We start from the raw sequence: 23,299 nt of genomic DNA on the forward strand, positions 1-23,299 counted from the left end.
TGATCTGATCTGATGTGGAAATGGGAAGGCAAAGATTCAAACTGTGTTCCACAGTTCCACAGTTCCATTTAAAAAAGCCATGAAGAAAACCAACAAATTATGTTCCACAATTAAAAAAACAAATCATGAAGAAAACTCCTTTTCTTTTTATCCCTACTAAAGCACAGGGGAGATCTTCAATCAGCTTAGGTTGTATGCCTTATTATATCATCACCCTTAAGGAGATTCTACTTTGAGGCATATGATAACCATCTTCCCTAAAAATTAGATGGATACTAAGTCTCATCTATCTTTTCCATCACTTTTTTTTCTTTTTGAATTAATTTTTATTGGAGTATACTTACTTCACAATGCTGTGTTAATTTCTACAGTATAGCAAAATGCATCAGCCAACACATACACAGAACTTCTACTTTTTGGATTTCCTTCCCACTCAGATCTCCATGTTGCATTAAGTAGAGCTTCCTGTGCTATAGTATGGTCTCATCACTTTAAATCCTATTTGAGGGTAAACAAGGTTCCAACACATATGTATCTGTATATGGCTACCAAAATAATACAACTACAGTTTCAGATGCTGAGCCAAGAATGGGCCCATGAGATAAAATGCTGTAACCGACTTAGTTTTCCGCATCACAGTGTTTCTTACAGAATGTTTTCTATCCCTGTCCTCCTTCCATGTAGATCACACCCATATTAAACAGATTTTTAAAAGCCACAAGTACAGGAACTCTAAACACTTTTTCAGTCTCCATTCAGTTCAGTCACTCAGTCGTGTCCGAGTATTTGCCATCCCGTGGACAGCAGCATGCCAGGCTTCCCTGTACTTCACCATCTCCTGGATCCGTAACCTGACCAGGATGATAGGACATTGCTAGGCAGGCTCACTGTACTCACCAGTATCCACTTCTCAAAGGAAGGTAACGAAATAAGAATACATGAACACACGATGTTCTGCTGAACATGTTTGACAACTTAAATCTTAGATTGTTTATCTGCATCGGAGCTTATTGCTATAGACCACTGATTGAAGGACAATCACCAGAAGTGATTTTTTACATTTTTGTAAATTATGTAAATTACATTAACATATATGTATGCAATATGTTATAAATTATGTATTTGTTATATATTCATTTCTTATATACACATATGGATATGTATCTAATTTAGAATTGATTAACCCACTGCATTATTACCAGGGCATCTTAGGACTACAATTACTTCTATTTCTATGTTCTCCTGTTCTAATTGGACTTTCAGGAAAGTTTAGTTAATACACAGTGTATAATAAATATTTAATTTTCTAAGTATACATTTTTATAATAAGCCACTGTAAGTCTATACTTTTTCAGCATTCAGCGTACATCTTTGACACAAATATCCTGTAAAAGATCATCTTACAAAATTGCATTGGGACTGCTTACAAGTTGATTACAGGTAGATAATAAAGAGGGGCTTTCCAGGTGGCACTAGCAGTAAAGAACCCGTCTGCCAATGCAGGAGGTGTGGGTTCAGTCCGAGTTGGGGAGATCCCCTGGAGAAGGGAATGGCAACCCACTCCAGTAGTCTTGCCTGAAGAATTCCATGGACAGAGGAGCCTGGTGGGTTACAGTCCGTGGGGTCACAGAGAGTCAGATACAACTGAAGTGACTTAGCACACATGCACAGATGATAAAGAAAACAACCTCAAGAAGGAAAGAAAATGTCATTTAAAATACTTCCTGTCACTTAAAACTGTGCAATCCATTCTTTTCGATTAAGGGGCAGATCAAACTTGGCAAGTCTTCTCTGCTGAACTTGACTGACCTGAATTTTGCCACCATTTCACTGTCACTTTAAATCATCTTTGCAGAAAGAACTGAGAAAATAGACATGTTTTCTGGGTTTGACAAGCAACAGCAGAACTGAAGTAAGAGAAGATAATGGACTCCCTGCTGTTGATTTCTTCCTACATTCAGTTTTTGTTCTGGAGCTGGTAGTAGACACAATGCTAATGAGATCCTCTTCTGATGATTGAAAAGATGTTCTGAAATGATTTGTTCATCTGGCTCCTGACTATTGTTGTTAAAAATACATTTTATACATCACTTTATGATTCCCCACCTAGGAAGCCACAGAGGACTTCTTTGTTCCCATGCAGAAGGAAAGTCATCAGTTTCTTTTTGTTTCAATGTGTAATATATTTTCCTCAGTGGTAGAAAGAAATTTTTAATTTATTCTAAAGATTTTATATTAGATTTTATTTAATGATTCTAAATAATTACATATTTGGTCTATTATCTATGGTGAATGAAAAATAGCATGGTAATGGTGAATTCCTTTTGAAAATACTTTAGTATTGCCTACTTATTTTCCTGATAGTAAGTAAGCAATGAAGCCATTCAAAGAGAGGAAACAGCATATAAAAAACCAATAAAAAGTTTAAGGTAACAGGAACAGGAGAAAGGATAATCCATTTTAAACAACTTAGGAGAATTGAGATTCTGTGACATAAGTACTAATATATCAACAGTTCACTTGAAAAGCAAAATCCTTCTTATACATATACACAGAATTTTATAGTGATGTATGCCAAAATAAAAAAAAAAAATTGATGATGAATTTCCCATTTGGAGGAGAAGGAATTGGTTCCTCCATGTCTTATTCCTGTTCTAAATAAAATAAAATAAAATAAATCATCTGCTTCACATTGTCTGCCCTCCACCTCCTTCTGGGGACCCCAGACACTCCCAGTTTCCAACTTCTCCCAGTTACTCTACTCAGGATCATGCATGTGTGTGCTAAGTCTCTTCAGTCATTTCTGACTGTTTGCGACCCTACGTGGGACATTCAAAATATGCAAATCTGAGATTTCATGAACAGAGGAAAGGTGTGGATTTTGCAATCATGTTGGGAATAAATGTGTTTTTGGTGTAGAGAAGTGGATGAACTCACCACTGACAAAAGGTAACAGGAAAAAAAATTAAATATAAGAAAGGTAGATAGGACAAATCTACAAAAGCAGATCTTCCAGAAAAACAGCACATCACAAACCCAAATTATAGTAAGTAAACAGAGATAGCTCAAAGTTAGGTTGAGGAAGAGGGACAAGGAAGAGACAACTGTATACACAGACAGAAGGGAATGTGCTGGAATTGTGTCTGTGCGTGCGGTAGAATGGCACTGGAAGAGGATGGAGAGGAATACATTATCCCATTTCTGCCCCTTCATGTTTGTCTTTGCTACTTTTATTTTCCTCTAATCTCAGGAAATTCCAAGGCTAATATTTTGGAATTCAGATGTCCTTTTATTGACAAGTTTGCTGATAAAGCTATCATTAATTTTACTGATTTTACTGGAGTAAAAATTGTACTCAAGGACTTATTTACTGAAATTTGTTTCAATTACTATACTTAAGATCTTGTATGATTTCATTTCTGTACAAGAAGAAACAGAGGCCCAATGTATCCTATAAAAGGCTTCCCGGGTGGTTCAGGTGATAAAGGATCTGCCTGCAATGTAAGGTTCAATCCCTGAGTAGGGAAGATCTTCTGGAGAAGGGTATGGGTACCCACTCCAGTAGTCTTGCCTGGAGAATTCCATGGACAGAGGAGCCTGGTAGACTACAGTCCATGGGGTTGCAAAGACTTGGACATGACTGAATGAGTAACACTAGCAACTAGCTAATGCCCTATAGAAAATACTACAAAACTATTAGTTCTAGTAGATTTTCAAATGTTTCTGGGGCAATCTGTTAACTTCTTGAGCAAAATGGTGCTTTGGGTCTATTTTTTAATCTTTAAAAATCTATTAACTTCCTCTTAATACTACTCCTGATTTTTGTGGTAGTTTTATTTGAAAGAAAATGAAATGATTCCAATGAAGATTGGAGCATCCAAACTGCGGGTCTTGGGAAAATTTTCTCATGTTCTACAACTTTCCATTTTAAAAAGGTATCCATGAATCATTCTACTTTCTCCATCTGCTATTTCTCCTCCTTCACAGGAATTTTTGTTTCTATTTTATTTTCTATTTTACTTTGAAAATTCTTCATGGATGCAGTGACCTCTTAAATGGGGTTCCTACTCTCAAAGTGGTATCCAAACCACAGAGTAGAATGCAGAAGAAAACATAAACATGTAATCTAGAAAATAAATTAAACCTTGTGCTGCTACGTTGCTTTAATCGTGTCCAACTCTCTGCAATCCTATTAACTCACCAGGATGCTCTGTCCATGGGATTGTCCAGGCAAGAACATTGCAGTGGGTTGCCACGCCCCCCTCCAGAGGATCTTCCTGACCCAGGGATCGAACCCACATCCCCTGTGGTTCCTGCATTCCAAGCAGATTCTTTACTGCTGAACCACAGGGAAGCCCAAATTAAGCCTTACTAATAATTAATAAACTGTGGAAAATTCTGAAAAAGATGGGAATACCAGAGCACCTGACCTGCCTTTTGAGAAACCTATATGCAGGTCAGGAAGCAACAGTTAGAACTGGACATGGAACAACAGAATGGTTCCAAATAGGAAAAGGAGTTCGTCAAGGCTGTATATTGTCACCCTGCTTATTTAACTTCTATGCAGAGTACATCATGAGAAACGCTGGGCTGGAAGAAGCACAAGCTGGAATCAAGATTGCCGGGAGAAATATCAATAACCTCAGATATGCAGATGACACCATCCTTATGGCAGAAAGTGAAGAGGAGCTAAAGTGCCTCTTGATGAAAGTGAAAGAGGAGAGTGAAAATGTTGGCTTAAAGCTCAACATTCAGAAAACTAAGATCATGGCATCCGGTCCCATCACTTCATGGCAAATAGATGGGGAAACAGTGGAACCAGTGGCTGACTTTATTTTGGGGGGCTCCAAAATCACTGCAGATGGTGACTGCAGCCATGAAATTAAAAGACACTTACTCCTTGGAAGGAAAGTTATGACCAACATAGACAGCATATTCAAAAGCAGAGACATTACTTTGTCAACAAAGGTCCATCTAGTCAAAGCTATGGTTTTTCCAGTACTCATGTATGGATGTGAGAGCTGAACTATAAAAAAAGCTGAGCACTGAAGAACTGATGCTTTTGAACTGTGGTGTTGGAGAAGACTCTTGAGAGTCCCCTTGGACTGCAAGGAGATCCAACCAGTCCATTCTGAAGGAGATCAGTCCTGGGTGTTCACTGGAAGGACTGATGTTGAAGCTGAGGCTGCAATATTTTGGCCACCTGATGCAAAGAGCTGACTCATTTGAAAAGACCCCAATGTTGGGAAAAATTGAAGGCAGGAGGAAAAGGGGACGACAGAGGATGAGATGGTTAGATGGCATCACTGACTCAACGGACATGAGTTTGGGTAAACTCTGGGAATTGGTGATGGACAGGGAGGCCTGGAGTGCTGCGGTTCATGGGGTCACAAAGAGTCGGACACGACTAAGCGACTGATAATTAATATTGGTCTCTCCCAAGCACATTTTATCTTCCTTACTTTGGTCATATATAATCTAGGGTAAAAGATGCAACTTGGAAGGAAAAAAGGAATTTCACAGTTTGGGGACAGTTGACAAAGGCACTCTGAACTCCTTTGAAAATAATATAGTTTGGTGTGTCTGCTTTTTAAGAGATTTATAGCAATCATCTTAATAGTAGAATATTATAATGTATGTATTAGTGTTAATGCCACAACAAATCACCACAAACTTAGCTGCTCAAACATAAATTTATTATCTTACAGTTCTTCAGGTCAGAGGTCCTACATGAGTCCCTCAGGGATAAAGTCAAGATGTCAGCAGGCTGAGTTCCTTTCTGGAGGTACTGTAGAACAACCTGTTTCCTTGCTCATTTGTGTATTGCTGGCAAATTTCAGGTCCTCATGGTTGTATGACTGTGATCTCCATTGTCTTGCTAATTGGCAACTGAGGGCTATTCCCAGCTTCTAGAAGCTGCCCTACTCTTTGTCTCCTGACATGTTGCCTCTGTCTTCAAAACCAGCAACAACAAGGCAAGCCCCTCTCATGTTTTGAATCCCTATTCCCTTCTCTCTCCTTGCATCTCTCTTATCCATTCTTCTGTCTTCCATTTCCATTTTTAAGAATTCATGTGATTACATTGGTCCCACCTTGATATTCTAGGATAATCAATCCCCCCATTTTAACACCCCTTCATCTTAAAGTTATATGGCAAAAGTTCCTTTTGTCAAATAAGATAACATACCAAGAATTCTGGGGATTATTTGAAGGACCATTATTCTGTCTACCACACTTTGAAATTGTTTTGTGTAACACAGAAGTTCACCTGCAACTTTGTGTGTGTGTGTGTGTGTGTGTGTGTGTGTGTGTGCTCAGTCACTCAGTTGTGTCCAGCTCTTTGTAACCTCATGGACAATAGCCTGCCAGGCTCCTCTGCCCATGGGACTTTCCAGGCAAGAATACTGAGCTGTTTGGTTTCCCAAGGAGTCTTCCTGATTCAGGGATGGAACCCACATCTCTTATATCTCCTGCATTGGCGGGTAATTCTTTACCACTGTGCCACCTGTGACATTTTGTGTTACAAAGATATTGACCTGCAACCTTGCACCATAATAAATAAACATTAAAAATAAAAATTTACCTAGCTTTTAAAATATCTACACAATGAAGTTTTGGCCCATTATTTTAAAATGTTAAAATATTCCATCTTCAAATTGCAAAAACAGCTTCTGATTGACATTGGCAAAGACTGAAATTCCCTGGGTGAATTTCAATAAAAACCTTGGTATATTTGATAAACGGAGAAGGCAATGGCACCCTACTCCAGTACTCTTGCCTGGAAAATCCCACATGCTGTGGAGCAGCTAAGCCTGTGTGCCACAACTATTGAGCCTACGCTCTAGAGCACGTGCTCCACAACAAGACGAGCCACACAGTGAGAAGCCCGCACACCACTACTACAGAGCGGCCCCTACTCGCTGCAATGAGGGGGGAGCCTCTGCAGCAACAAAGACCCAGCACAGCCAAAAATAAGTAACAAAATAAGTCAAATTATTTTTAAAAAAACGTTTAAAATAATGTTTATTTCATCTTCATCTCATTCATCTCTTAAAAGGGATATTTGTATTTTTAAACAGATATCTCTACTATAGCTTTAATTTATACAACAAATAAATATATTGTTATAAGTAAATATCCCTTATAAATAAATATCAATATACATGTATATTTATAATGCGTGTCCTAAATTTTTACTTATAGTTGTGAGCCACAAAATTGAAAATTACACTAAGAAGTTCACACTAAATATATTTGGTTGCTAAATTACAAGTTAAAACTACAAAATAAATGCTTACCAATCTGGTATCATCACTTTTGCAAGAGTTTTATAACCAGTAAGTTAGATCCTGATTTGTCAGCATTTCAATTTGCCACTCAAAATGTCACAAAAAGAATGGTTACCAAGGAGCCCAAATCTTTCCATTTTGGAAATACTCAACAAACATTTTTTTAATACCTCTTTTCTAATAGGCAACTGAATTGGGAGAGAGAGAGGGTGGGAAGATTTGGCAGAATGGCATTGAAACATGTAAAATATCATGTATGAAACGAGATGCCAGTCCAGGTTCAATGCACGATACTGGATGCTTGGGGCTAGTGCACTGGGACGACCCAGAGGGATGGTATGGGGAGGGAGGAGGGAGAAGGGTTCAGGATGGGGAGCACATGTATACCTGTGATGGATTCATTTTGATATTTGGCAAAACTAATACAGGTTATGTAAAGTTTAAAAATAAAATAAAATAAAAATTTTTTTAAAAATGAATTTTAAACATTAAGCTTTAAAAGTCACTGAAACATTTGAGATCTCATTTATACTTCTTCAGAGTATAGAATTCTACTCTACAGAGTAGAGAATTTTATTTTCTGGTCATCTGAACACATATTTCCTCATTTCTTGCTGTGAAAACATCCAAATAAGATTTTTGAAATGCTTTAGCAAAACCTCTGGTTTTCTTGGTTCCTCTATGGCTGTTGTGTAATGGATTTTTTTTTTTTTTGACTAGGAAAAAGCTAGTCACAAGCAAAGATGTACATATTGTTAACCAATGGGTCGATAAACTTCTAATAATGTTCATAAATTTATTTTTCCTTGGTAGAATGGATATTTCCCATCTCAAGTCATACTGTTTATTTGTATATGTGTGTTTGTGGCTAGTCAACATATACAGCTGTTTCCCTCTAAAAATAGAAGTTAAATCCATCCTACTTACCAGACTATTCCCTGAGCCCCAGAGCCAATAGGCTTTAGATTCTGGTAGCGTTTGAGAACCGTGAACGTTGAGTCTCCCACTTCCACGCTATAGAACTGGTTGTCAACTTTGCTTTTGCTCATGTTGTAATGTTTGGCGATATATGACACATCCACTTGTTTATCGAATCCCTGTGGAAAAGAACAACAAAAACATGAGACAAGTGGACAGCCAGAATGGCAATGAGCCGCAGAGAAGCCTGTTCTTTCGATGATTACTAATACTGTGTCATCTGTAACAAAATTCTATAAACCTGCATTTCACACAGGAAAAAATATCTATTAGCCCACACATGATAATCTGGAGTAAAAGAGCTTAGAAATGTGCAAAGAAAAATTTGTTTTCGATGTTAAAACTATTTATGATAAAATATTCTTAGATCTGCCTCATCTTTTCTGAAATGTTTCACTGAAACCATATATTTATGCAGCAAACACCTACCAAACATATACCGGCCCCAGAGACCATGTTAGATATTAATACGTCAAGGATGATCCCTGATCATCTGTTGTAACAGCCATATGAAGAAGAATAAAAGAATGTATTCAGGTCTTCCCTAGTGGTCCAGTGGCTAAGACTCTGTGCTCTCAGTGCAGGGGGCCCAGGTTCAATCCCTGGTCCGGGAACTGCTCTCAGATGCCGCAACAAAGAGTTGGCATGCCACAAGTAAAGATCTCACCTGTCACAACTCAGACCTGGCACAGCCAAATAAATAAACTAAATTTTTAGAAAAAGAGCAATGAGGGCTAATTTGCCTTAAAAAAAAGGTTGTATCTACATCCTTTTCTCAGAAACAAATGAGATACAAAATAATGCATAGTTTTAATTTGGAAAGTTTGAATTAAATAGTGTTGACTTCTTTTGCTCTCAATAATACCAAAAGTGCTACTATCCTGCATTGAAAGATTTTAGTCCCTAACACTGTTCTAAAATGCCACATGACAGCTTTTTTATTTATTTCAAGCTTAGATTTTAAGTATCTCAATTGCTATATCTTTCATTTATCACTAAGAGAAATTCTATTCATTATATTTAGCAATTGAAGAAATTGCTATTTTGAATCATGATTTATGAATATATATAATGTAAATATCCATTATCCATGATCATTGTTTATGCATAAATGATCTTACATTGCTTTCTATGACATTAAGTAGTTTGGATTCTGTAGTGAGAAGGGACGTTACAGAATATTATCCAGCCTCTTCCTTGCGGCACACATTGGTGGATGCCTACCCAAAAAGTCATTCATTTCCTTCTTGCTTACGTTGTTCAAGTTTTGAGCACACACATGCTCCATGGGTTCCTTCCAAGTTCCAGCACTTGACAACTGAACAGTCTAAACCAGTGGTTCTCTTTAGAGGTGGTGCCAACCCTTAGCAGGCATTTGGGAGACCTGTGGGCATGTTTTGGTGTCCACAATAACAGGAGATGTGGTTTATCAGCCAGTGCTAGTGGTCTACGAGTGGGACATTCCCCACTCATAGTGAATGGGACATTTCCACACAGTGAATAATTTTCTATGTACCTTACAATTTTTGAGCATGCCAAAGTTTCAACTAGTAAAAAATAAAACAAAACTGGCTTTAATGTTCTGAGCCCAGAATCTAAACTAAAGGTCTTTGGTTTTAACATACACTGACCTCAGAAAATCTAATTCTCACATAATATGAAAGAAAAATTAAACCTTCTCAGGCTCTGAAATTCTAGCTGATAATAAAACCATTTCCTAGACATTTAAAAAATATTTTTAAATTGGAGAATAATTGCTTTACAATATTGTGTTGACTTCCGCCATACATCAACATGAATCAGCCGTAAGTATACATATGTCCCCTCCCACCCCATCCCACTCCTCTAAATTGTCACAGAGCACTGGCTGGAGCTCCTTGTTCCTGTACAAAACTTCCCACTAGTTATCTATTTTCCATATGGTAGTGTATATATGTCAATGCTACTCTCTCAATTTGTCCCGCCCTCTCCTTCCCCCGCTGGGTCTAAAATCTGTTCTCTATGTCTGTGTCCCTATTCCTGCCTTTTAAATAGTTTCATCAGTATCATTTTTCTAGACTCCATATATATGACTTAATACACCAAATTTGTTTTTCTCTTTCTGACTTTCTTCACTCTGTTTAACAGGCTCTAGGTCCATCCATCTCACTAGAACTGACTCAAATGCATTCCTTTTTGTGGCTGAGTAATATTCCACTGCATATATCCTTAGACATTTTGGCATTTCATTTTTAATTAAAAAACTGAAATGGAGTACAAACTAATTTGCCCTAGTATGCTCTTGGAAGATGGGCAAGCAGCATCAACGATGCAAATGAGGAGAATACAATGGGGACTGTGCGGACATGGTGGCAAAATCTATGAATCTAGTGCAAGAATCTTAAGACCTCAGACAGACTTGAGACCAGAATTCTCATGACAGAAGCAATCTATGATTGGGATGTATATGCTAGAAACAATCCAGTACCAATGCACACAGACCTCAAAGAACAGAGTGGACTATATTAGGAATCTAGGTTGTTTGGACAGAGACTGAAAATCCAAGTCATTTACAAAGACAGTGATGAGAGGTTTGAAATTCAGGAGGCAGTCTGTGAAGCACAGAACAGAAAATTAAACAAGACTATTAAGAATCAGAGCATTGTAAGCCCATTCACGGGAGACTAAACAGTTTATAATTTAGACAATGGGTGTGGATAATAACAGAAACAAGGACATTATAACAATCCTTTATTTCAACCACAGTATCAGGAATTGTTCTCCACATCTATAATCCATTTCTACTCTAGATTTTTTTTTTTTTACATATTGGTAAAGTAACCCTAATAAAGTCATTTTTCCTCTCAACTAGGAAAGGTTAAATAAATCGTAGTTAAACTAACAAATGAATTTCATCTGTCAAGGTTGTACATGCGTGCTATGTCACTTGAGTCATGTCCGACTCTTTTTGACTCTATGCACCATAGCCCGCCAGGCTTCTCTGTCCATGGGATTCTCCAGGCAAGAATACTGAAGAGGATTTCCATGCCCTCCTCCAGGGGATCTTCCCGACCTAGGGATCAAACCTGCCTCTCTTATGTCTCCTGCACTGGAACATGGATTCTTTATCACTGAGCCACAGGGGAAGCGCCCCCCGTCAAGATTAATTTGGGAAGAAATGCCTGACTTGCCATTTGGCATGTTCTGACTCTTCTTTGCATTTTTTACTATTCTATTTCTGACCACCCACAAAGTTCTTAGCATACATGAGTCTCATCAAACCTATTTCCTTCTTCCCGCATGTATTCTCTTCACCTCTGGAATGTCACTTATTCCAACTGCACTCCACGTGTGTAGTGATCCTCTGTAATGATCCTTTTGTTCCAGACCTCTGACACTGGAGACAGAACAAAAAGATAAGTCCCATCTAGATGAAGACAGTCAAAGAAGCAGGGAGTTAAAATATGGATGGTGTAGCTTAGAGCAGAATAAAGAAAAGATGCTGGGAGCAAACAGAGTAGCGACTAATTGCCTGCCTACATTCATTACCGTTAATTCATTCAACTGCTAGGTACAAAACCACCACAGATGCCAAGCCATGGTTTAAAACTGGTTATGTTGAAAAGAAGACTTGATTTGTGTTTCCTCTGGCGAACCTTATTCCCAGTCCTCCCTGCCTCTAGCTGGTTCTCAGATGTGAATCTGCGTCTGGACCACCTGGGAAGCTTGATCAAATACAAATGACATAACCCCTCAGAGATGTGAATTCAGGCCATCAGGATACGTCCTGAGGGTCGGGAGATTAGCAGGCAGTCCAGGTGGCTCTGATTTGAGGATCTGACTTTGAGAAAGGCAGCATTAGAACATCATTCTCACAGTGTGCTCCTTGGAGCATCCATATTGGCATCACCTGCACACATGTTTAGACCTACGACTGCCTCACTCCCACCCCAATCCTATTGAATCAGGAACTTTGAGGTCCAACATCTTACTTTAATAAGCCTTCTAAGTGTTCTGATGGATATTCAGAATCACATCCTGGAGTGAAGGACTGCCTGAAGCCTGTGAAACAGATCATACAGCTCTGCCTGAGATACTGGCAAAGTGAAACACTTACTACACAGCAGAAATAATATTTATGCATCTACATCAGGGAACACACTCTGTGTCTTTACATATTTCCAAATTCCATTGTCCATGGCAAACACAAACTGGCAACCAGAATGCCTAGTTAGGACAAGGATTTATCCTGTATCTCAGATTCAAGTATTTGAAAGAGACCCACTGCTCCAGACTCAAGGACTAACAAAATCTTGGTACTCACACAGGTCACCAGCTGGCCAAGTACTATGTAATGGAGTATAGCATTTCATCCCAGCAATGGACCCACCTAAGAAGTACCCTGTAATTTTTCCCAGTGAGTACCTGGAGCAGGACTTTTCACATAAAGGGGAAGCTATAAATGGACTTGGTGGTAGTTTGGTAAAATGTTTAAAACAATCACAGAGCGTGGACTAAGAGCAAAATTTTAGCTACAAAAGTATTCCTTGTCAAAAAGAAAAAAATAAAAGTAACTCAAACGAAATACCTAATGCCCTGACACATTTTTTAAAATAAAAATTACTCCGTGATCTTTTTTATCCATTTCAGAGAATATAATTTCTTACAATATTGAAAATCATCATTGTGAAGTTTGTGAATTCACACACACACACACACACACACACACACACACTTTCCTTCCTTAATTTCCATGCAGTCTCTCTTGTCATGATTATAAAGGTCGAATACAAACTCTTCTCTAAAAATGTGCCTATGAAAATATGCTATTAAGCACATTATAGAAAATATGATCAGTGATGAAGAGCTTTTTCACCAGTTGTATATTTTAGTATATTCTTGGTTCATATCCCAGAACTAATGATTTGAACCCAAGAAGGGAAGAACCAAAAATTCATATTAGAAAGGCATGAGTGTGTGTTCAGTCATATTTGACTCTTTGTGACCCCGTGGACTGTAGCCCACCGGGCTCCTTGGTCCATGGGATTTCTCAGGCAAGAATACTGGAGTGTATTGCCATTTCCTACTCCAGGGGATCTTCCTGAGCCAGGGATAGAACCCACATCCCCTGAGTCTCCTGCATTGGCAGGCAGATTCTTTAGCACTGCACCACCCAGAAAGCCCATTGGAAAGGTATGACTTTAGTTTAAGGCCAATAGATTAAGGCAGAGATGCTGATGTTTTAATATAGATCAGAACTTCCTGAGGAGCTTATAAAACAGATTGCTGAGCTCCACCAAAAAGTTTCTGATTCAATGGAACTAAGACAAGACCAAGAGTTTGTTTTTCTAACAAGCTTCACAAACTTCAAGAACCACTATTTTGAAGAACAGTAGATGTAAGAGATCTCACCACTCAACAAGGGCTGGTTGGAGAAGCCAAAACTCAGAGAAATGCAGGTTAAACCAAGTAAACAAAGGATGCGGAAGTTAAAAATAAGGCCAAGATGACTTTCCTTGGTACCAGCACCCCTATAACAGGCCCGGATGTCACATTCCCTAGGATATGTTCTCCTACCTCACAGGTGCAATATAGCGCCCAGTCAACTTTACCTCATTTATCTCATGGAAATAAACATTCCATGACCTATTTATATTAAATTTATATAAAACATGGGAGGAATGTATGAAATTCACAAGTATTCACACATGCTCATCAAAATGAAAAGTCTCTTTCCAGAGAAGAAGCTAAGATGTTGATGAAATTAATTATAAATAAGAAATATTACATTAAAAATGATAAATATCACAGTGGTAACATTTGGAGGTCAATACAGCTCAAAATAACTACAGGTTTAGAATAGTCTATTCTATTATTGGGTTAGGGTGAATGGATGTGAGAATTGGACTGTCAATAAAGCTGAGCGCCAAAGAATTGATGCTTTTGAATTGTGGTGTTGGAGAAGACTCTTGAGAGTCCCTTGGACTGCAAGGAGATCCAACCAGTCCATTCTGAAGGAGATCAGCCCTGGGATTTCTTTGGAAGGAATGATCCTGAAGCTGAAACTCCAGTACTTTGGCCACCTCATGCGAAGAGTTGACTCATTGGAAAAGACTCTGATGCTGGAAGGGATTGGGGGAAAGAGAAGAAGGGGACGACAGAGGGTCAGATGGCTGGATGGCATCACTGACTCGATGGACATGAGTCTGAGTGAACTCCAGGAGTTGGTGATGGACAGGGAGGTCTGGCGTGCTGCGATTCATGGGGTCGCAAAGAGTTGGACACGACTGAGCAACTGATCTGATCTGATTCTATTATTGACTCAAATTATTTTTTAAAGTATTTAACTCATTCTTTCACCAAATACTAATCTTATATTTAAATGACTTGACAATTTACTTGATACAGACATAATAGAATTTTCTTTGAAAAAATTAAAAACAAATTCATTTCCTCCCTGTCCCCCATCTGCCAAAAAAAATGTTTAAGCTAAATTAAAAGAAGACATTTTGTTACTAGCAGTTTGGTAGGCAGAAAGGAAATCTGAATAGAACCTGTTCTGTGAAAAGACTGCATATTACAGAGAACTATAAAAAAGGGGGGGGGGCCTTGTTTCATGATTGCCCATCATCAGTTCAGTGGCTAGCACATTGCTTCGGAGTTTGCAAAGAAAAATGTCCCACGTTACTGATCCTATCTTGCAAATGTCCAAAGCCTTGGTTGCATTTTTCTCAAATTTAATAACCTGTATGTCATCCCCTCCCCATTTTCATTTGTGCATGGCTGGCCAATGTTACTGCCAGTCAGTTCCTGAGCAGGAAGCATTAAGGTTTAAGAATTTTTAGATGTTAAGTTTCTTTAGTTTCTCTTGAATGATATAACTGAAAAGATCATCAGGCCGGATTAGTTCTGCACTTAATATCTATAAAACCAAGCAACTTTATTGTTTCATTCATTTATTATTTATATTCTGTGTGGTTTCAAAAAGGATTTGTGCAGTTCACCATAAAAGATATAGAAACAATAAAAGCATTAAATCCATTTTTAAGAGCAAATGTCAAATAAAGCAGGCTGAGAGATGACAGTCTTACCAGAAGATTTAAGTTACGAATACCTACTGTCTGGAACACAAAAGTCAGTGTCATGCTTATAGCAAGCCAAAGAAAAGCATGACAACAACAGAACCACAGTGAGTGGCAAGTTTTGATTTGCTAATTTCATGAAGTATATCATACAATAGTCCATAGGAAAAGCAAAAGTTCTTCAGCACTCAACCCTAAGGGAAAAAATATTCAACAGTTCTTTATATAACCCTGGAATCAACAAATAGGCAGTAGATACAGCATTTTTTCATCAAAGACATAGAACTCTGCTCCATACAAGTCATATGATATCAGTCCTCAATAAGGCAGGGGGAGAAAGATGAACCAGCATTAATCACTTACCAAGTAAAGGTGAACTTCATATTCTGTTAGATACTATATTCAACACTAACAACAGGTGGGGGGCATATAGAGTTGTTAATTGGCTCAAAGTCTTGATACTTTTAATTATTAATAGTTGTACCAATTAGTATGAAGTTTGTCCAAATCCAAAACATGCGGTTTTCTTTTACTATTCATTTGTTCAGCTAAAATAACTTACAATGGTGATGTCATTTTCTTATGAAAAACTGAGCTGTATGAACAGAGCTTAAGAGAGATGAATGAGTAACACATCCTACTCTTTCATTGATCAATTACCTTAGTCTGGAGTTTGAAGTTCACTGAACAGTTCAGGATTGAAGTAGACAGTCTTCTGTTGGTGACGGAAATCTGGATTTTCAGAGTTGCCCAGAAAATGTATTTGTTAAATGCTTGAAGTGAAAGTGAAAGTCGCTCAGTCGTGTCCGACTCCTTGCGACCCCATGGACTATACTGTCCATGGACTTCTCCAGGCCAGAATACTGGCATGGGTAGCCTTTCCCTTCTCCAGGGGATCTTCCCAACCCAGAGATCAAACCCAGATCTCCTGCATTGCATGCGGATTCTTTACCTGCTAAGCCACAAGGGAAGCCCAAGAATACTGGAGTGGATGTTAGATGCTTTGTGCCAGGCACTATTGAAGATGCTCTGGATGTGATGTCGATCTAGCTCAACAGGACAGCCAAGATGAGTCCACTACAAAACACATCTCCAGAAAATGAACTGGTCAATCTGCTGGATAGTACTTTACCACTGATATTTGGATACTGAAAACTATCTGCCAAAAGTGATGATTCTGCTTTTGACACAAGTGATAATGAGCTCTTTAGTCTTGTAGTTATGACCAATATATTGAATTGCTCATGATGCCCCTCCATGATTGAAATATAAAGTCAACAGGAACAATGCCTGCTACTCTGTTTGTTATGCCAGAAAGGAACGTGTTGAATCCATTTAAAATCTGAATCACATAATCTACATATGAGTTTTAAAGGGGAGATTTGAGACAATATTTAATGACCTTAAAGATGATTAAGGTTTCTGAAAAAGTAATTGTGGTTTCGGACAGTGAATTTTAAATCATTAAAACTAGGCTCAAAAACATCTTTATTAGTCAAAATAGGAACCATTATAATCAACATATTTCTGCCAACAAGAAATATGTTTGTTTATTCCTGTAGCATAAAAATCCTTGCTTTGGGATTCAGTGAACTCTTAGAAAGCATTTTCTGCATCCTGCTGGTTATGGAAGCATTTTCCCTGCAAAAAGTTCTCAAGATGCTTGAAGAAGTGGTAGTCAGTTGGCAAGAGGTCAGGTGAATATGGTGGAAAAGGCAAAACTTCAAAGCCCAATTCATTCGACTTTTGAAGTGTTGGTTGTGTGACGTGTGGTCCGGGTGTCATTGTGGAGAGCAATCAGGCCCTTTCTGTTGACCACTGCCAGCTGCAGGCGTTGCAGTTTTGGGTGTATCTCATCGATTTGCTGAGCGTACTTCTCAGATGTAGTGGCTTCACCAAGATTCAGAAAGCTGTAGTGGATCGGATGGGCAGCAGACCACCAAACAGTGACCATGACCTTTTTTTTGGGGGGGGGGGTGCAAGTTTGGCTTTGGGAAGTGCTTTCAAGCTTCTTCTTGGTCCAACCACTGAACTGGCCATTGCCAGTTGTCGTATAAAATCCACTTTTAGGGGCATGTCACAATCTGATCAAGAAATGGTTCATTGCTTTTGTGTAGGATAAGAAAAGATAACACTTTAAAAGAACAAATTTTTTGACTTTCAGTCAGCAAAGATTGAAGACAGGAGGAGAAGGGGATGACAGATAATGAGAGGGTTGGATGACTCACTGGATATGAGTTTGAGCAAACTCTCCAGGAGGTGGTGAAGGACAGGGAAGCCTGGAGTGCTACAGTACATGGGGTCACAAAAAATCAGACATAACCTAGCGACTGAGCAACAACATGAGGCACCCACGTATTGAGGTTTTTCACCTTTTCAATTTGCTTTAAATGCTGAGCAACCATAGAACAGTCAACAGTGAGTTCTTCAGCAACTTCTTGTGTAGTTGTAAGGGGATCAGGTTCAATGATCCTCTCAGTTGGTTGCTGTCACCTTCCGATGGCCAGCCAACGCACTCCTCATCTTCAAGGCTTTCATCTCTTTTGCAAAAGTTCTTAAAGTACCACTGCACTGTACTTTCATTAGCAGTTCCTGGGCCAAATGCTTTATGGATGCTGTGAGTTGCCTTTGCTGCTGTATGACCCATTTTGAATCCGAATAAGAAAATCACTTGAATTTGCTTTTGGCCTAACATCATTCCCTTAGTTAAAAATAAATATAAAATAAACAGCAAGTAATAAGTCATTAGCAAAAAAAAAAAAAAAAGTGAAAAATGCACATTAAAATGATGTACAGAATAACATTTATTTAAGAATGTATTCCAGTATCTAACAGCAAAGTTCAACAATGTCAAAACAGAATTATTTTTACATCAACCTAAATCGATTTTGTTCTGTCCTGAGCATATTTTCCCCATTCAACTTCTTGAAGTGTTTCCACTTTAAGAGGAAGACTGCAGTATGGAATCTTTTATTTATGCTGGTTGGCCCAGAGACCCTTACTCTGTGGAATCAATGGCTTATTACAAATCAGTAATGCAGTAAAAACTCTTAAGACGTTTGTTTAATCACTATTTTCACTTATGTGAAAAAGTATATAACAGTAAGCAATAACAGGACAGGCATGGCTTCTGCCTGCCTGTTTTTGTATATAACATAAGATAACTAATACTGCTTGAATACCTACTAAGTACCATGCTTATATTAGGACCAGATGCTGTGTTAGTGAAGTCGCTCAGTCGTGCCCGACTCTTTGCGACCCCATGGATAGTAGCCTGCACCAAGCTCCTCCATCCATGGGATTTTCAAGGCAAGAGTACTGGAGTGGGTTGCCATTTCCTTCTCCAGGGAATCTTCCCAACCCAGGGATCGAACCCAGGTCTCTCACATTGTAGACAGACGCTTTACCGTCTGAGCCAAAAACACACAAAAGACTTAAGTATTTTCATTTTGCACTTGAGAAATCCTAGACTGGGTACTTCAGCAAAGGGTAACAGTACAACTTTTATCTACGAATCATTACTGTGAGGCCTTGGGCAAGCTTTTAACAATCTTAGCCTTAGTCCGTTTATATGGAATGCCGGCAACATATGCATATCTTGGAAATAATGTAAGTTTCATTCCAGTTCACCATAATTAAAAAAAAATAAGAGAGTCACATGGATTTTCTGGCTTCCCAGTGCATATAAAAGTTGTGTTTACACTATACTGTAGTCTCTTAAGTGTGCAATAGTATTGTGTCTAAACTCCAATGAGCATGAAGTGAATCATAGTCTTTTAGTTGGTGGAAGCTCTTGTCATGTCCTTTGGTGACTGCTGACTGATCAGGGTGGTGGCTGCTGAAGGTTGAGGGGCTGTGGAAATTTCTCAAGTAAGACAACAATAAAGTTTGCCACATCAACTGACTTCCTTTCACAGATGATTTATTCGTAGCATACAGAGCGGTTTCACAACATTTAACCCACAGTAAAACTTCTTTCAAAATTGGAGTCAATCCTCTCAAACGCTGCCGCTGCCTTATCAACTACGTTTACACTTCAGTTCAGTTGCTCAGTCATGTCCGCCTCTTTGCCACCCCATTGCCGTAGCACACCAGGCTTCTCTGTCCATCACCAACTCCCGAAGTTTGCTCAAATTCATGTCAAGTCGGTGATGCCATCCAACCGTCTCATCCTCTGTCGTCCCCTTCTCCTCCTGCCTTCAATCTTTCCCAGCATCAGGGTCTTTTCAAATGAGTCAGTTCTTCACATTAGGTGGCCAAAGTGCTGGATTTTCACCTTCAGGATCAGTCCTTTCAATGAATATTCACGAATGATTTCCTTTTGGATTGACTGGTTGGATCTCCTTGCAGTCCAAGGGACAACAGCACAGTTCAACAGCACCAATTCTTTGGCACTCATCATTTGTCCAACTCTCACATCCATACATGACTACTCAAAAAACCATAGCTTTGACTAGATGAACCTTTGTCAGCAAAGTAATGTTTCTGCTTTTTAATACACTGTCTAGGTTGGTCATAGCTTTTCTTCCAAGGAGCAAGGGTCTTTCAATTTCATGGCTGCAGTCACCATGTGCAGTGATTTTGGAGCCCCCCAAAAATAAAGCCTGTCACTGTTTCCACTGTTTCCCCATCTATTTCCCACGAAGTGATGGAACCAGATGCCATGATCTTAGTTTTCTGAATGTTGAGTTTTAAGCCAGATTTTTCACTCTCCTCTTTCACTTTCATCAAGAGGCTCTTTAGTTCTCTGCTTTCTGCCATGAGGGTAGTGTCATCTGCATATCTGAGGTTATTAATATTTTTCTAAGAAATTTTGATTATAGCTTGTGCTTCATCCAGCCTGCCATTTCGCATGATATATTCTGCATATAATTTACATAAGCAGAGTGACAATATAGAACCTCAACATACTCCTTTCCCTGTTTGGAACCAGTCTGTTATTCCATGCCCAGTTCTAACTGTTAATCCATGACCTACATACAGATTTCTCAGGAGGCAGGTCAGGTGGTCTGGTATTCCCATCACTTGAAGAATTTTCCACACTTTGCTGTGATCCACACAGTCAAAGACTTTGGCATAGCCAATAAAGCAGAAATAGAACTTTTTCTGAAACTCTCTTGTTTGTTCCATGATCCAGTGGATGTTGGCAATTTGATCTCTGGTTCCTCTGCCTTTTGTAAATCCAGCTTGAACATCAGAAAGTTCATGGTTCATGTACTATTGAAGTCTGTGTTGGAGAATCTTTAAGCATTACTTTGCTAGTGTGTGAGATGAGTACAATTGTGTGGTAGTTTGAGCATTCTTTGCCTTTGCCTTTCTTTGAGATTAGAATGAAAACTGACCTTTTCCAGTCCTGAGGCTACTGCTGAGTTTTCCAAATTTGCTGACATATTGAGTGCAGCACTTTCACAGCATCATCTTTCAGGATTTGATATAGCTCAACTGGAATTCCAACACCTCCACTAGCTTTGTTAATAGTGATGCTTCCTAAGGCCCACTTGATTTTGCATTCCAGGATGTCTGACTCTAGACCAGGGATCACACCATTGTGGTTATCTGGGTCATGAATATCTTTTTTGTATAGTTCTTCTGTGTATTCTTGCCACCTCTTCTTAATATCTTTGCTTCTGTTAGGTCCATGCCATTTCTGTCCTTTATTGCACCCATCTTTGCATGAAATGTTCCCTTGGTATCACTGTTTTTCTTGAAAAGATATCTAGTCTTTCCCATCCTATTGTTTTCCTCTATTTCTTTGCATTGATTGCTGAGGAAGTCTTTCTTATCTCTCCTTGCTATTCTTTGGAACTCTGCATTCAAATGGGTATATCTTTCTTTTTCTCCTTTGCCTTTCATTTCTTTTCTTTTCTCAGCTATTTGTAAGGCCTCCTCAGGCAACCATCTTGCCTTTTTGCATTTTTTTTCCCTTGGGGATGGTCTTCATCCTTGCCTCCTGTACAATGTCATGAACCTCATTCCATAGTTCTTCAGGCATTCTATCTATCAGATCTAGTCTATTGAATCTATTTTTCACTTCTACTATATAATTGTAAGTGACTTGATTTAGGTCATACCTGAATTGCCTAGTGGTTTTCCCTACTTTCTTCAATTTAAGTCTGAATTTGGCAATAAGGAATTCATGATCTGAGCCACAGTCAGCTCCCAGTCTTGTTTTTGCTAACTGTATAGAGCTTCTCCATCTTTGGCTGCAAATAATATAATCAATCTGATTTCATTATTGACCATCCGGTGATGTCCATGTACAGAGTCTTCTCTTCTGTTGCTGGAAAAGGGTGTTTGTTATGACCAGTGCATTCTCTTGACAAAACTCTATTAGCCTTTGTCTTGCTTCATTTTGTACTCCAAAGCCAAATTTGCCTGTCACTCCAGGTGTTTCTTGACTTCCCACCATTACATTCCATTCCCCTATAATGAAAAGGACATCTTTTGGGGGTTTAGGTCTAGAAGGTTTTATAGTATTCATAGAAGCATTCAACTTCACCTTCTTCAGCATTACTGGTTGGGGCATACACTTGGATTACCGTGACACTGAATGTAAACTATTTTTTACATTATATTCTAAATCCTTTGTTGCCATTTCAACATTCTTCAAAGAAAATCACCAGGAGTAGCTGGCTTCTCAAGAAACTACTTTTTTTGTTCATCCCTAAGAAGCAATTCCTCATCTGTTAAAGTTTCATCATGAGATGGTAGCAATTCAGTCACATCTTCAGGCTTCACTTCTAATTCTAGTTCTCCTGATTTTCCACTGCAGGAATCTTCAGTTCTTCCCTCCACTGAAGCCTCAAACTGTTCAAAGTTCTCCAGGAGGGTTAGAATCAACTTCCTCTAAACTCCTGTTTAACTGATATTCTGACCTTGCCCCATGAATCACAAATATTCTCAATGACAACTAGAATAGTGAATCCTTTCCAGAAGATTTTAAATCTACTTTTCCCAGATCCACCAGAAAAATCACTGTTTATGGCAGCTCTGTCCTTTCAAAATGTCTTAAATAATAAGACTTGAAAGTGGAAATCATTCCTTGGTTCATGACCTCCATAATGGATGCTGTGCTAGAAGGCATGAAAACAACATTAATTTCACTGTACATATCCATCAGAGCTCTTGGGAAACAAGATGCCTTGTCAATGAGCAATAATATGTCAAAAGGAATCTTTTTTTGAACAGTAGGTCTCAACAGTGGGCTTAAATTATTTAGTAAACCATATCATGAATAGATGTGCTGCCATGTAGGCTTTGCTTTTTCATATACAGAGCACAAGCAGAATAGATTTAGCATCATTCTTAAGGGCCCTAGGATTTCCAGAATGGTAAACAAGCATTGGTTTGAACTTAAAGTCACTGGGTATATTAACCCCTAATAAGACAGTTAGGCTGTCCTTTGAAGCTTTGAAGTCAGGCATTAACTTCTCCTCTATAGCTATGAAAATTGGCTTAAAACACAACGTTCAGAAAACTAAGATCATGGCATCTGGTCCCATCACTTCATGGGAAATAGATGGGGAAATAGTGAAACAGTGGCAGACTTTATTTTGGGGGGCTCCAAAATCACTGCAGATGGTGACTGCAGCCATGAAATTAAAAGACCCTTGCTCCTTGGAAGAAAAGCTATGACCAACCTAGACAGCATATTAAAAAACAGAGACATTACTTTGCCAACAAAGGTCCGTCTAGTCAAAGCTATGATTTTTTTTGAGTAGTCATGTATGGATGTAAGAGTTGGACTATAAAGAAAGCTGAGTGCCGAAGAACTGATGCTTTTGAACTGTAGTGTTGGAGAAGACTCTTGAAAGTCTCTTGGACTGCAAAGAGATCAAGCCAGTCAATCCAAAAGGAAATCATTCCTGAATATTCATTGGAAGGACTGATGCTGAAGCTGAAACTCCAATACTTTGGCCACCCTGATGTGAAGAACTGACTCCTTGGAAAAGACCCTGATGCTGGGAAAGA

At 38.8% G+C, this 23,299-nt stretch overlaps 1 protein-coding gene across 13 annotated transcripts in view; it reads right to left on the minus strand.

The window, feature by feature from the left end:
• MAPK10 (mitogen-activated protein kinase 10) overlaps nucleotides 1-23,299 on the minus strand; it is a 622,226-nt gene that overhangs the window by 152,268 nt on the left and 446,659 nt on the right. For 11 of the 13 annotated variants that reach the window (NM_001318200.1, NM_001318201.1, NM_001083728.3 and 8 more), the window contains one exon: nucleotides 8,217-8,386. In NM_001318200.1, coding sequence (NP_001305129.1) covers nucleotides 8,217-8,386 — 170 coding nt within the window. Of the gene's footprint in view, nucleotides 1-8,216; nucleotides 8,387-11,528; nucleotides 11,644-23,299 lie in introns of all 13 variants that reach the window. The other 2 variants (XM_024993346.2, XM_005208197.5) reach the window with 1 other exon arrangement.

This window comes from Bos taurus, chromosome 6, assembly GCF_002263795.3.
Source record: "Bos taurus isolate L1 Dominette 01449 registration number 42190680 breed Hereford chromosome 6, ARS-UCD2.0, whole genome shotgun sequence".
NCBI classification, from domain to species: Eukaryota; Metazoa; Chordata; class Mammalia; order Artiodactyla; family Bovidae; genus Bos; species Bos taurus.